Consider the following 13,789-nt stretch of genomic DNA (forward strand, 5'->3'; position numbering starts at 1 on the left):
AGGCCTGTTGTTGACAGCAGACTCACGAAGATATTCATATTTTTCATATTATATGCAGTGGTCAGTTCACAGCAGTGACAGAAATGAACATTTTTATTAAGGGGTTCTTTTTGCCTCCTTGAATTGATTTCCAGGTGCATTTTCACCTATATATGGAATTTTTTTTCTAAACGTAGAGGTATGCATCACCTTTTATGTCAAATTCTAACATTCAAATTAAATTCTATTAGAATAACACAGTACCAGTGTCAAATTGAATAATTAAATTAAAATCCATCCTTGCAGTGCAGAGTTGACAGAAGCGGCATCAGAACTGGCATTTACAATTGCATAAATAAAGCTATTCAATATTTAAATATGAAATGATTTATAATTTTAACGTTTTAATTAAAGGGTACTTGTCAATTGACAATATTGTGTAATTCACAATGTTAACTTTATTGTTAACTTAACTGTTGTATAAAATAAATAGCACATTTGCAATTGTGCACAGGAAAACGGCACTCTTGCTCATGTGATATTCTAATATAACAACATAATATGATAAATATAAGACAAAAACTCATGGGGACATAGGCCTACCTATAACTGCACTGACACATCACGCAGTGAAAGCACGAGAGACAAATGCGATGTCAGCAGTGCCTCATACATAATTGAAACAATGTTTACAATATCATTCACATTCAGGCTTGTGCACAATTCAGAATTTAATTGAGAATGACTCCTTAATTCCAATTCAATTCTTGAATTTGAATTGATGTCAAAAACAGGATTTAGAATTACAATTCAAATTTGAATTAAAGGAAGCAGAATTGCAATTCAATAAAAATTCAAAGAAATTCATATACATATTTTAAGTGAAGTGTTTAACAATGAATATACTTTATAATATACAATACTTATATTACAAATAAATAAATACAATACTTACAATACTTTACAGTATATGTCAGATATGATTGCATTATAAATAATATTAGTTTGAACTACTTGTACAGATTACATTAAAAGGATATGTTTTCCCCCAGCAATGAATGTTAAAAGCAATGTTAAAAACAAAACTAATTAAACAACATTGAGGGGGTAATTTATTTCAAGAATTTGATCAATATCTATTTTAGAACAAAATGTATGCAGGGTTGAGGAGTAAATAGTTACATGAAATGAAATTTCTGTTATTAAATTACAAAATTAATGTAATTGTATTTAGTTGTATTACTGAGGTAAAATGTTTAATTCAATTAGTTACTAATCAACTTAAAACGAAATTGCTTTGCATTGATAAAGTTATCCAAATAAAGTAATCCAAACCACATTTATAATGGGTAACTAATAACAGTAAGCAATACAATTTCCAAAGTAACCTTCCTAACACTGAATGCATGCGAGACTCAACACATTATTTCTGTTGTGTGACTGTGTGGAATTTCTTTGAATTGCCATGAATTTAATTTCACTTCCTGTCATTCCAATTCAAATTCAATTCAACGTCCTGTGGGGCGGAGTAAATTCAATTCAAATTCCAATTCATGAATTGAATGGAGGCCAATTCTGAAATTCTGAATTTTGCACAAGCCTGATATCATTATAGTTCATAGACAATATTGCACACTCCTAAGCAAATAAAGAATGAACTTACAATTAACCTGACATTTACTCATTTTCGCATGCAGGAGACAGGCGTAATATGCTGCAGCGCAAATTGTCACGTGAACAAGCAAATCCACAAAGATAGAATAATAAAAAAATAATACACGCTAATTTGATAGACGGATCTAAATGCTTTCCAAATGAAAACTAAGTCAAAGTGTAATCTAAAATTTAAGACCTAAAAATGAGACTTTGTATGGCCTTAAATATTAAAAATCTAATTTAAGACTTTAAGACTTTTTAAGGATCCGCAGGAACCCTGGCATAGGAGCATGCAATAAGGATGTCCACTTTCACCCCTGCTGTTTGCCATTGTCATAGAACCTTTGGCAATAGCCTTAAGACACCATCCGCAGATTCTGGCCTTAAGCATAGTATCGTTCAAGCAGAAACCCCTTCCTGGCTACCATTTTGAGAGCAAAATGCCACTCACTCTTCTCTTTCTGCTCTGCTTTTTTTTTGAACCAGTGATAGCAATTCTTAGTTAGTCAGACTCACTGAAGTCTCTCAATCCAAAGGTACGGTTCAATATAGTATGATTGTAGCTAAGAATACATTGCAATGAAAGCATCCCGAATTCTGTCATTAAATACAGACTGAACGGAACATCAAAACATCCACAGCTGGCCAGATTTTAAGCAAACTACGTTTCTCGGCTGGATAAAGCAAACCAGCTTCTTGCAAGTAAAGTTTTGATGAATGCGAATTGTAATAAAGGAAAAGACGATCGCAATGACGGATAGGAGTCGTACAGTAAGCAGTGAGCACACGAGCCGGTTATTATAGATGTGCAAACAAACCATGTACAGTTGTGTTCAAAATAATAGCAGTCCAACATCACTAACCAGATCAATCACTATTTTTGGTAGAAATTATATTTCTACATGGCAAATAATTTACTAGTAGGTGTAGTAGAGTAATAGAAAAACAACAGACCCAACAGTCATGACATGTATGCTGCTAATTCTGTATAACTGAATCATTCATTGAAAGTGGTGTGTTCAAAATAATAGCAGTGTGGAGTTCAATTTGAACTCCAGGTGGAGGTTAATCATTCTGTGAAAAAACTAGTGCCAATAAGTGGCCCTTATTTAAGGACGAAGGCAGTACTGGATTGTACATGGTGGTTATAGTGCATTTCTCTCTGAAGATCTGAATAAAATGGGGCGTTCCAAACATTGTTCAGAAGAACAGAATACTTTGATTAAAAAGTTGATTGGAGAGGGGAAAACTTATAAAGAAGTGCAGAAAATTATAGGCTGCTCAGCTAAAATGATATCAAATGCTTTAAAATGGCAACCAAACCACGCCTATGTGAAGCCAAGCTATCGGCAAGAAGCCCCCGCAGCGTCCCATTGTTGAAAAAAAGACATATGCTAAAGAGGATACAATTTGCCAAAGAACACATTGACTGGCCTAAAGAGAAATGGCGCAATATTTTGTGGACTGATGAAAGTAAGATTGTCCGCAGACAGTTTTGTCAGACGACCCCCAAACACTGAATTCAAGCCACAGTACACTGTGAAGATTGAAGCATGGTGGCACAAGCATCATGATATGGGGATGTTTCTCATACCATGGTGTTGGGCCTATTTATCGTATACCACGGATCATGGATCAGTTTGAGTACATCAAAATACTTAAAGAGGTCATGGTGCCTTATGCCGAAGAGGAAATGCCCTTGAAATGGGTGTTTCAACAAGACAACGACCCGAAACACACCAGTAAGCGGGCAGCAACTTGGTTCCAGACCAACAAGATTAACGTTATGGAGTGGCCAGCCCAATCCCCGGACCTTAATCCAATAGAAAACCTGTGGGGTGACATCAAAAATGCTGTTTTTGAGGCAAAACCAAGAAATGCAGAGGAACTGTGGTCTGTAGTGCGATCGTCCTGGGCTGGAATACCTGTTCACAGGTGCCAGAAGTTGGTCGACTCCATGCAACACAGATGTGAAGCAGTTCTCAGAAACCATGGTTATACAACTAAATAATAGTTCAGTGATTCACAAGAAAGCTACATCTTCAAGCATTTTTCAGTTTATACAGTAAATGTTTGACTTTGTAAAGAAAAATGCAGACACTGCTATTTTTTTGAACAGCCTAATATTCCCTTTTCTTCACTTTCTATAAAGTAATAAATTTGATACATTTTTCTGTGTATTGAAATCAAAGTTATTATTAGGATTTTTTTAAACACACTGCTATTATTTTGAACACAATGTGCGCTCTCGACGCACATTGTATTTAACCCTCGTGTTATGTTGGAATTCTGTGCACTCCCCTTATGGTCCGGGTCAAATTGACCCGCATTGGATTCAATACAATTCCTCAAAAATCACACTATGAAAAACAACAAAGATTCAGTTTCAAACTGTAAACTTTTAATATCAGCATTTGTCAAATATTCCAAAAAATATATATCTGAAGATATGATTTAATGAAAATGTTTTTTAACCATTTTTTAAAACTATTTAAAATTTGAATATACGTTATATTTATATATATTTGCATATACATTTTTTTTACTTTTTTTTTTTTTTTTTTTTGCTTAGAACATCATAACTGAACAATTAATTAATTAATCTGAGCTAATTTTTCCTGCTGTCTATGTCGAAGTCTCAAGATATTTCAGATAGCTTGAATATATAAATGAGAGCTTATTTTACTATCTGTGTCTGTCAAAAATTTTCATTTGTAATTTGCAATTAATTCTGAACACCATGATTTAGCTTTTTCAAGTGTGTTTGGTTTGGGTTAGAGCACTTTTAGATACACTTACACTTTAGAACTGGAGTTGATGCCCTGACATACATAAAATAAATGTTTTTATTTTGTGTCTGTACAGTTGCTTTTGAATAGCTGCCTATGATGGACATCACAAACGTAATAGTAATTTTGTTTGTATTTGTCAAAAAAAAAAACACACCAGTATGTTGAAAATTTGCATGCATGTTCATGATCAAAAATAAAATAACAAAATATAACCAAGAAATGTTATTATTTTGGTTCCGTACAGTTGCCTTAGAGCGTTAAAATATGCGGGTCAAATTGACCCGCGAACATCACGAAAGGAACAGTACTTTTGTTTGTATATGTCAAAAAACACCAGCATGTTGAAACTTTGCATGCATGTTCATGATGATAAATGAGAAAAAGTCACAAAATATCAAGAAAAAAAAACATAGGTTAACCAGTATTTCCAACAACTAGAAAATCTAAACGGGTCAAATTGACCCGCAACATAACACATTTCAGTACATTCATGTTTCCACACACATTCAGGATAATGTTTTTATCTGTCATGTGTATGTTGCTGTGTTTAGTAATTCTGAATGGATCTGTGTAGGCAGATAATACAGTCAGGTCAAGGAATCATATGTTCAGTATCGGAACTTGATGTCTAATGTAAACAAGCTCTAAAAAAAAACTCTTCCAAACAAACAGGGCCGGACTGGGACACAATTTCAGGCCGGGAAATCCCACACCCATCCAGGCCATCCCATGGACCCAAATAAAATTTAGAAACACGGACAACCCTATTTTTTCCTAAATTACATTTATTGGTCTAAATTCTTATGCTGGGGCCGTGTAAAATAATTAAAGGCTTTCTCTTGAACAGTATCCTCACTTCCCGTTTCCTTCTCTTTATTTACCCTAATATCTCTGTCTCTCCCTTCCAACAGTATCATCAGCCTCATACACTAATTAAAGTGTAGTACTAGTGTTGTATGTATATGTATATATGTATGCATGTATAAAGTGTGCGTATTTTTCTTGTACATGTCTCTTCTTCACCTGTCACTTCTTCACCTGTCACTTGTTCTGGCCTCATGTTACAAACAGAACTGTCTCCACCTTTGTGCAAAACAACCACCTTATTATAATTTGTTTGCCCAGAATCTACATTTATTTTAGCAAAAAAATCAAAGTATTATATTTACGACAAAAAGTTGTTTTCATCTTAAAATTACTTAAATATCCAACATTTAGCAACACTATATTTCATACAACATGTTAAAAAAAATAATAATATTATTTTGCTTCTACATGTCATCTCACTCCCTGGCTGAATGTGTGATCATTGCACCACAGCTAGTGCTAGGTTGACTGTCTCCACCTTCATTTGATAAAAAAAAAAAAAAAAAAAAAAAAGGAAAAACTTTTAAACCTCACAAATGGGCAGACATAATTTTCTAAATTGTCTAATAAAATGTTATTACATTATTTTTTATTGATGTCTGCACTATCACTCCTGTCTCCCTGCTCCCAGTAGCACATACATGTTAATATTTGTCTGCTAAATTATTAATGTAACTTTACATTAAATAATATTAATCTCCTTTAGCATTCAGTATTTTGAGTGACGATAGTAATAGGGGCGCTACCGCTTACATTTGCTAGCATTTCAATACTAAGTTAACGAAGAAAAAAGTACAGTATTTACAGATGAAACTGACCTGCACTTGAAGCCCTGAACAGGTCATTCATTTTGCAACATTTTGCTGCTTGTTCTTGGAGTGCTTTCTTTTTCGGTTTCCTTTCCCTCTCTGCTCCACCTGGCCGTTTTCTCTCCATCATCGGGTGATGCTCGCATTTTCTGTTTAACCGTTTGGCTGAGGCTTAAAGTCGAATCGTAGCAAGACTAACAGATTCATGATTTCATTTTATAATAATAATTTTATTGAATGACGAATTCGAAAATGATCACTGGACACTGGTAAAGGTAGTAGTATAAAACATTTTTAATAATATAAAAAAAAAAAAATAAAAACGCTGGCTGGCAGCAGGCCAAATTAGTCGGCAGGCCACCGGGAAATCTCCCGGTGCTCCCGATGGCCAGTGTGGGCCTGCAAACAAACTCTTTGCTGTTGCACTGTACACATACTATTAACTAAATTCTGAAAAATTTTGTTATGTAATTTTAAAAATAATGTAATTTTTTTCATGTGTGCTTTGGTGTGCATAAATGGATTATAGGGATATTTTATTTCAGTTGGTTATTTGGTGTCCTTTTGGAGTTTCCAAGTGTCCTTTTTTGGAAAGACTTGCATAAAACACAGTTTTGTGAGAACCATCCTTTAACCCTCTGAGGTCTGAGCTGTTTTCTGGGCCCTGGAGGTGTTTGACATGCTCTGACATTTGTGCTTATTTCTGTTACTTGTGACATTTTCATGGCTAAAGTCTAATTACACTGTATTCAGCACAAACTCTGCTACAATAATATATCAGCAGCATGTGTGTAAAAGTTTGTAGTTTTGAGATAATGACATTTATGCGTGGTTTGTGAAAATACAAAAAAAAATTCTCACTGAAATAAGGTCATGAAACCCATACTGATTATTTCTTCACAAGACTTTTTAAAATTGTATGACGTAGCCTAGAATATTTGCTCTAAAACGATGTGAAAATCACCCTGACTGCTCATTCAGATAAGACAATATATTGATTTAAAAATTTACGACGTGTTTTGTGCCACAAAGCTTTATGCGGGAGCTCATTAATATGAGTAAGACTTTTAATATGACTTTTCTCACCTGAGTAAGACAAAGACCCTCCTCTAACTGCCCTATTAGGAGCTATCAGGCCCCTATCATTCTGAGCAACCGTTCACAAAGAATGAGGAGATTTAAAAAAGAATTTCTTTTAGATTGTCTGATTTATTTACAACACAACACAATTCAAAGATAACCAATGATCCAAAGACAGAGACCTTTGTGCCATTCCTAAAAACATTGTACATACCTTTCATTTCCAAGGTGTTTGATTTTCACTTTACCAGGTTCATGTACAGAGACTTGTGTGAATGTTGAAATCAGCAAGACTCAGTGGCATCTGGGCCCTGAAAAAAAAAAAAAAGTGACATACTGATATCAAGAGAAAGGCCTGCACGATTTTGGGAATACATTTTAGATTTTTCTGGTTAAAATTGCTTTTTAAAATTCACAGAATACACACACACACACACACACACACACACACACACACACACAAATGTTTCCAACAATAATATAATGAACACCAGGTTTGTTGTGCCTTGTAGGCATAGGCTATGCGCAGTGCTGCATAAAATAATAATAACAATAACCATAGCAGCCTATAAATCTTCTAAAATATTTCAGTAACAACTAAGCTAGAGAAAAATATATTGATTATCATGTTACTTCAAATGTTTCCATTCGTTATGATGATATGAAATGAGATAATAGTAAAAACATGAAGCCGTTTGGTGCGTTTTGCTTTTCGAATGTATCAAATATGATACATTCAAACGCGATCGCGCTCAAATATAAAACATTATGGTTACCATATACATATCTACGTTTGAGCAGATATCCACAAACACAGTAACAGTAAACACGGGTCTAAATATTATAATATTCACCATATATCTAGCAACAGTTCAACTGCAATGTGAAATTTATGCAACAATAACAAACTAATATGTAAGAATTTCTTACCTGTATCTTTCTTGTCTTCAAATCGCATTCTTCTTCTTCTGAGGTAAATCCAATCCTAAATCCAATGTAAGCTCATGGTGCGCCTTTCAACCTCGACGAAAAGCAGAGACTTGTGAAGTGTTTTGGTGTTTTGTTTTTGAGGTAACGAGCGCGTTCGCCCATGTGGAGATTTGCATGTGAATATCTTTTGCGCGAGTGGGCGTGTTCAAATTAAAAGTAATTAGGAAGCGTTTGAGAAGCTGGACATCTTGTTGGTTTTATACAAATTACTTGAACAGAGAATATTTGTTTTCAGTTTGAATCCGATCATTTAAAAGTACACAATTAAATGTTTATAAAGGTATATGGCTCATAAATGTGTGACAAGTATTCGCTGAGTTTTGTTTCAGTTTATAGACGTGCTCAAGAAAAAAAAGTTCACCGCGACGGAGAGGCAGAACGCACACCCTGTTTATTTTCTTTATTTTACAAAAGCACAATATTTTGATTTGATTGTAAGTGGACACATACAAAAGTAGAAATATCACAGATTCTTTTTTTATATTTCTTTTTTCTGTATGACCATAAATGACGGAGAAATGCAAGTTTATTGTGCTACAATGTGAAGAAAATCCAGCAAAACGCGCGGGCGCGTTTGCCGACCTCAGAGGGTTAATCTGATATTTTACTTTTTTTATATAGAAATAGACATAGCAAATGATGACGAAATAAACGTGTTAAAAAAGATAAATGATGTATGCTTAATTTCAAGATAAGTATGCAATTAATCACGATTACATTTTTTATTTATAGACAGCCCTTAAATATAAATATAACTATTTTGGTCAATTTCTGAGCAAAACATTTTTCATTTAATTACCTCAAAGAATTTCTGTATAACGTAGTTCCCAAAGACATCAGTCATGAGTTGGTAAGCAGCCTGTAAGATCTCCCCAAACACCATTTGCCTCTCTGCAGGAGTTGCACGCTCCAACTTCTGCTGAATAAACCTGGACATTGAGAAAAATATTTTACATTAAGCACAGAGACGCGTGACAAAAAAACAACGTTAAAAAAGGATGTATTATAGTAGCATGCAAATGTTTTTTTTTTTTTTTGCATTGTTTAAAGACATGTATGATCAAAAAATATAGTGTCAAAAGCTGTGTCAGTGTAAAAAAAATCATTTTTATCTGGTATTATGAGAAATGCTGACAATACATTTAACACGTAGATATAGAAACAGATGTCAGACATGGTGATTTGTGCAAGACCAACATACACATGCACTAGTTAGTAATAGCATTTACTAGCACTAATGCATTTACTAAAACATTACTGAAAAACTATTTTTTTTTTTTAAAAGAGGAGGAGTGGGAACCTGGATCCATGCTGGTCTTGTGAGAACTCCACCATGTGTCCAGGCAGGTCTCGTAGTTGCAGGTTGGGAAAGCGGTTATTCCTGAAGTCCTCGAGTAAGCGGCTGCGTCCTGAAGGCATGACATCTGAGCGGCTGTAGCGGGCTCGTGGCGGGGGAAAGAGCTGACTGCTAGAGCTGAAAAGACTGGAGGTACTGCCCGAGCTCCTGTATTTGGCTTCTGCTCCCGGAGCAGCAGAAATATAACGGCCACTACCATTGGGCAGACCACCTGTGAAAAGCAGGAGAGAGAGGAAAACAGGATTGAGTTTTTTCTTCACTTGTGGAGTGATTGTGTTGCTCACTCAAGACGAAAAATTCACAATTAAAAAAATTAAGACATGAACATCAAATTACATATTTGTTTGTTCATACACCAAACTAAAAGAATGGGGTGTAATAAAGGGCAAAACAAACCATACTAAGCTCAGAGACCTGTCAGAGGGCTGGGAGCATTTTTTCAAAGCTTTTGAAATGGACCAGAGGCCATTTGAGTTTGGTTGGGTTGCTTGGTGTGAAAAGTGTTTTGCAATCCAATCAAACCTGGAAACAAACCCTAATTTGGATCAATCGGTTAGAACCAAGAGATCATACCCAGATGGAGGCTGGATGAGGACCCGTGGGAGGAGGGCAGAGAGGGTGGAGGTGTCAGAGGTGAGTGGCCAGGTGTTAGTCCAATGGGGCTGGGGGAGGAGGAGTATCCTAGGCTGTTGTAGAAAGACTGGCCAATGGGAGTCAGGCTGCTACCACCACCACGCTTATACAGGTCAGAGCTGGCCAAAAGGGAGTCCCGACGGGTTGCGCTGCTGCTAGTGGAACTTGCCACTGCAGGAGTACAAGAGTGGGAAGGACAAAGAAGAGAACAAGACAAGCATGTGACATCACCATTGCAGCAAGCTAGCTTGGAATATGGAAGAGCTTACATTCAGCAGATGTAAACACTGATATTACTCTGACTTTGTCGGGAGAAATGATGACAAGTACACTGTTGTCAAATGTAAGCATTACATTAATCTGGCATTACATTGCTTGCCCATCCACATCCCTTTTATCCCGAATCTGATATAAATTATACCCACCTATTATTGCACATCTTTCTAGAAAACAAAACATCACAAAACATTTTCTTAGTATGTACGGAACAGAACGCGGAAGTGAAGTGGAACTTCATCAAAAGCAGGGGTGTCAAACTTATTTTCAGCTCGGGCCACATCAGCTTATGTGTACCCTCAAATAGACCTTAACATCTTAACATCTTCTAGAGTTTACTGGGCCACATGCATCCAAAGAATTTCACTCTATCTCTATCTCTCTCTATATATACACACTCTCTCTCTCTATCTCTCTCTCTCTCTCTCTCTCTCTCTCTCTCTCTCTCTCTCTCTCTCTCTCTCTCTCTCTCTCTCTCTCTCTCTCTCTCTCTCTCTCTATATATATATATATATATATATATATATATATATACACACACACATTTTTTTGCAACAGCACCAAAGCATTTAATTCTGGTTATTTTGGGAGGATGTATTTATTTAACAAACATTAATTTTGTGCTGCAGATCATTTTATTAGTTATTTACTGCAGGCCTTGCTAAAATTGCAAATGTACTTTTTTTTTCTTAAAATAGTTTAAATTTCATATTTTTAACCAACTAGATTGTGTAATTTGATAATGCAATTTTTATATATGTGACCCTGGACCACAAAACCAGTCTTATGTGTAATTTTTTTTAAATTGAGATTTATACATCATCTGAAAGCTGAATACATAATCTTTCCATTGGTGTATGGTTTGTTAGGATAGGACAATATTTGGCCGAGATACAACTATTTGAAAATCTGGAATCTGAGGGTACAGAAAAATCTAAATATTGAGAAAATCACCTTTAAAGTTGTCAATTCCTATTGGCGATAGTGCTGCATCCATTCACAAAAATAAATGTTTTATATATTTAAGGTGGGAAATTTACAAAATATCTTCATGGAACATGATCTTTACTTAATATCTTAATGATTTTTGGCATAAAAGAAAAATCTATCATTTTGACCCATACAATGTTTTGTTGGCTATTGCCACAAATATACCTTATATATATATATAAGACTGGTTTTGTGATCCAGGGTCACATATGTGCAAGTAAATGTATTTTGTGATTTATTGATTTGAATGAACTTTTTTAATGATCATGCTAGTTGATAAGATATAGTAGGCTATGTGAGCAAACATGTTTGTGTAAAAGCAATGCAGTCAGAGCCTGTTTGATTTACAAAACGTAAATTCATTTACTTCTGTGAGTGGCCAATCAACTAGGAAAATAGAGTAAACATAGTTACCTACATGAGGTGTGTTTGACATGAGTAAAAACGCATTTTAATGCATATAATTAGTTTTTTTTTTTATATTGTCACTTCAAAAGACATCAGTGTGTATTTTAACAAACTACAAATGTTTTACTAGTACTTGAATGTATTTAAATATCTGAAACCTAAAATAAACATTAAATTGAAAATACTGATACATGACAAGTGCTGAAAAAAGTCTGTCGCCAGCCAGATCACGAAAAAAGATTTGAATTTAACCATTACAAACTGAATGATCTTACTGCACCGATGTGATACGTGTGAAGGGTTAATGTGCACAAGCAAAGCACTACTAACTGATTGATTTGAAAAATTAACTTGCCGGCAACATGAAATAAGGTGGAAATATGAAGGAATCAGTATAATGAAACTATCTCACAGGCCACATGAAATGAGATTTTGGATGGTGGGCCTTGAGTTTGACACGTGGTCTAATGCCTACAGAGGCGGATGTCTATTTGAACAGCATTCCAAATCAAAATAGAACCTAATAAAGGGTCGATTTGAGACTTTTTTTTCCACAGGCAGCAACTTAATCACTACTGCACACAACGAAATAGTGAAACAGACCTGAGGAGCCAAAGGCACCAAGGGCAGAGCCTAGCCCAACACCCAGAGATCCCCCAGTGCTGCCGAAACCCAGAGATGTGCTAGGTAGAGGTGCCGCGCTTGTATGGGAGAACAGCGAGCTGCTCTGGGAGCTGGGCGCCACTGAGCCAGACCCATAGAAGGAGCTGGACTGCAGACCGCTGGAGGGGGGAGGCGGCTGCTGCTGAGGCTGAGGCTGCTGGGGTTGTTGGCAGCCCATGGACCGGTACAGACCGTTAGCAGGACCAGACATGCTGTTACCAGAGCCTGACGCATTGGCAGCTAGACAGAGGACAGAAAGAACAACAAGAAGATTAAAAGAAAGTAATACAATAAAAAAGAATATCAGTCTGGTCAGTAGAAAAAAAAGACACTGAAAATCTTTTTAGGAATTATTTTAAATAGTCTGTTTAAAGAGTAGGTAAAAAAGGCATATTCACCAGCTTGTGCAGCTGCTGGGTTGATAAGGAGAGGGGTTTGGACCAGTCGGACAGGTCCACCCAGGCCAGTGCGTGCTCCAGGACCCATTACCAGAGCTCCAGTCTGATCATAGTAAGCAGCCGGTGCTAGAACTTGGTAACCTGCTGTTAAAACATAACAGACTGAAATCGGGTCTGAATCAATTATCGTTCATGAAATGCGCAGAAATATAATTTTGTCATCATGACATGATATTTTATTATAATCAAATGCCTTGAAGTGAGAATGGGTTGGCTTTTGTGAATGGATGTTAATGAAGGTAAAGCTTCACTTTTTTTCGCTCAAGTTTTGGGAGGAAAAAGCTGATCACTTTATGAATTGTTGTGCTTACAATTAAACTATTTTAGAGCGAGCTATACTTGGAAATTACAACAAAATAAATGCTATTTTATAAGAGAAGTCATGGAGAATTTTGTTTTGAATTTCCATTTTATTTCATTTTTATAGTATCCAAAAACAGTGTTAAACAGTATCTTTGAAAGTCATTCAATGATTCAGAATCAGATTTAATACATATATTTAAAACTGTGATAATCTGGTTTATTTCTGATATTTTTATTATGATTAGCAGACGTTCTGGCCAGTAACGGCTGGTAGGGCTGCACGATTAATCGCAATCAACATGAAATCGGGCATAAACCGATTTGGCTTTTTGCGTTTATGAAATCGCAAAGGCTGCATTTTTTTTTTTTTATGCACAGCTTGTCAGTGACGTACGGCTCTGTGTTCAGTAGTAAATGCTGCTCCATCTGAAAGCACTGCGAGTTTGAGTCGTTTATAAGATGCATTCGAAAAAGCAACATACGTCAAACATCTTTCCAAAGAGAAGAATTTATGAACTTCTTGTCCAC

At 35.7% G+C, this 13,789-nt stretch overlaps 1 protein-coding gene across 8 annotated transcripts in view; it reads right to left on the reverse strand.

The window, feature by feature from the left end:
* pum2 (pumilio RNA-binding family member 2) overlaps positions 1–13,789 on the reverse strand; it is a 251,219-nt gene that overhangs the window by 21,057 nt on the left and 216,373 nt on the right. For 5 of the 8 annotated variants that reach the window (XM_081379046.1, XM_081379043.1, XM_081379044.1 and 2 more), the window contains 5 exons: positions 12,899–13,042; positions 12,441–12,740; positions 10,104–10,334; positions 9,474–9,741; positions 8,973–9,102 (listed from right to left, as the gene is read on the reverse strand). In XM_081379046.1, coding sequence (XP_081235172.1) covers positions 8,973–9,102; positions 9,474–9,741; positions 10,104–10,334; positions 12,441–12,740; positions 12,899–13,042 — 1,073 coding nt within the window. The remainder of the gene's footprint in view (positions 1–8,972; positions 9,103–9,473; positions 9,742–10,103; positions 10,335–12,440; positions 12,741–12,898; positions 13,043–13,789) is intronic. The other 3 variants (XM_081379047.1, XM_081379045.1, XM_081379042.1) reach the window with 1 other exon arrangement.

This window comes from Scardinius erythrophthalmus (assembly GCF_964197995.2).
Source record: "Scardinius erythrophthalmus genome assembly, chromosome: 11".
NCBI classification, from domain to species: domain Eukaryota; kingdom Metazoa; phylum Chordata; class Actinopteri; order Cypriniformes; family Leuciscidae; genus Scardinius; species Scardinius erythrophthalmus.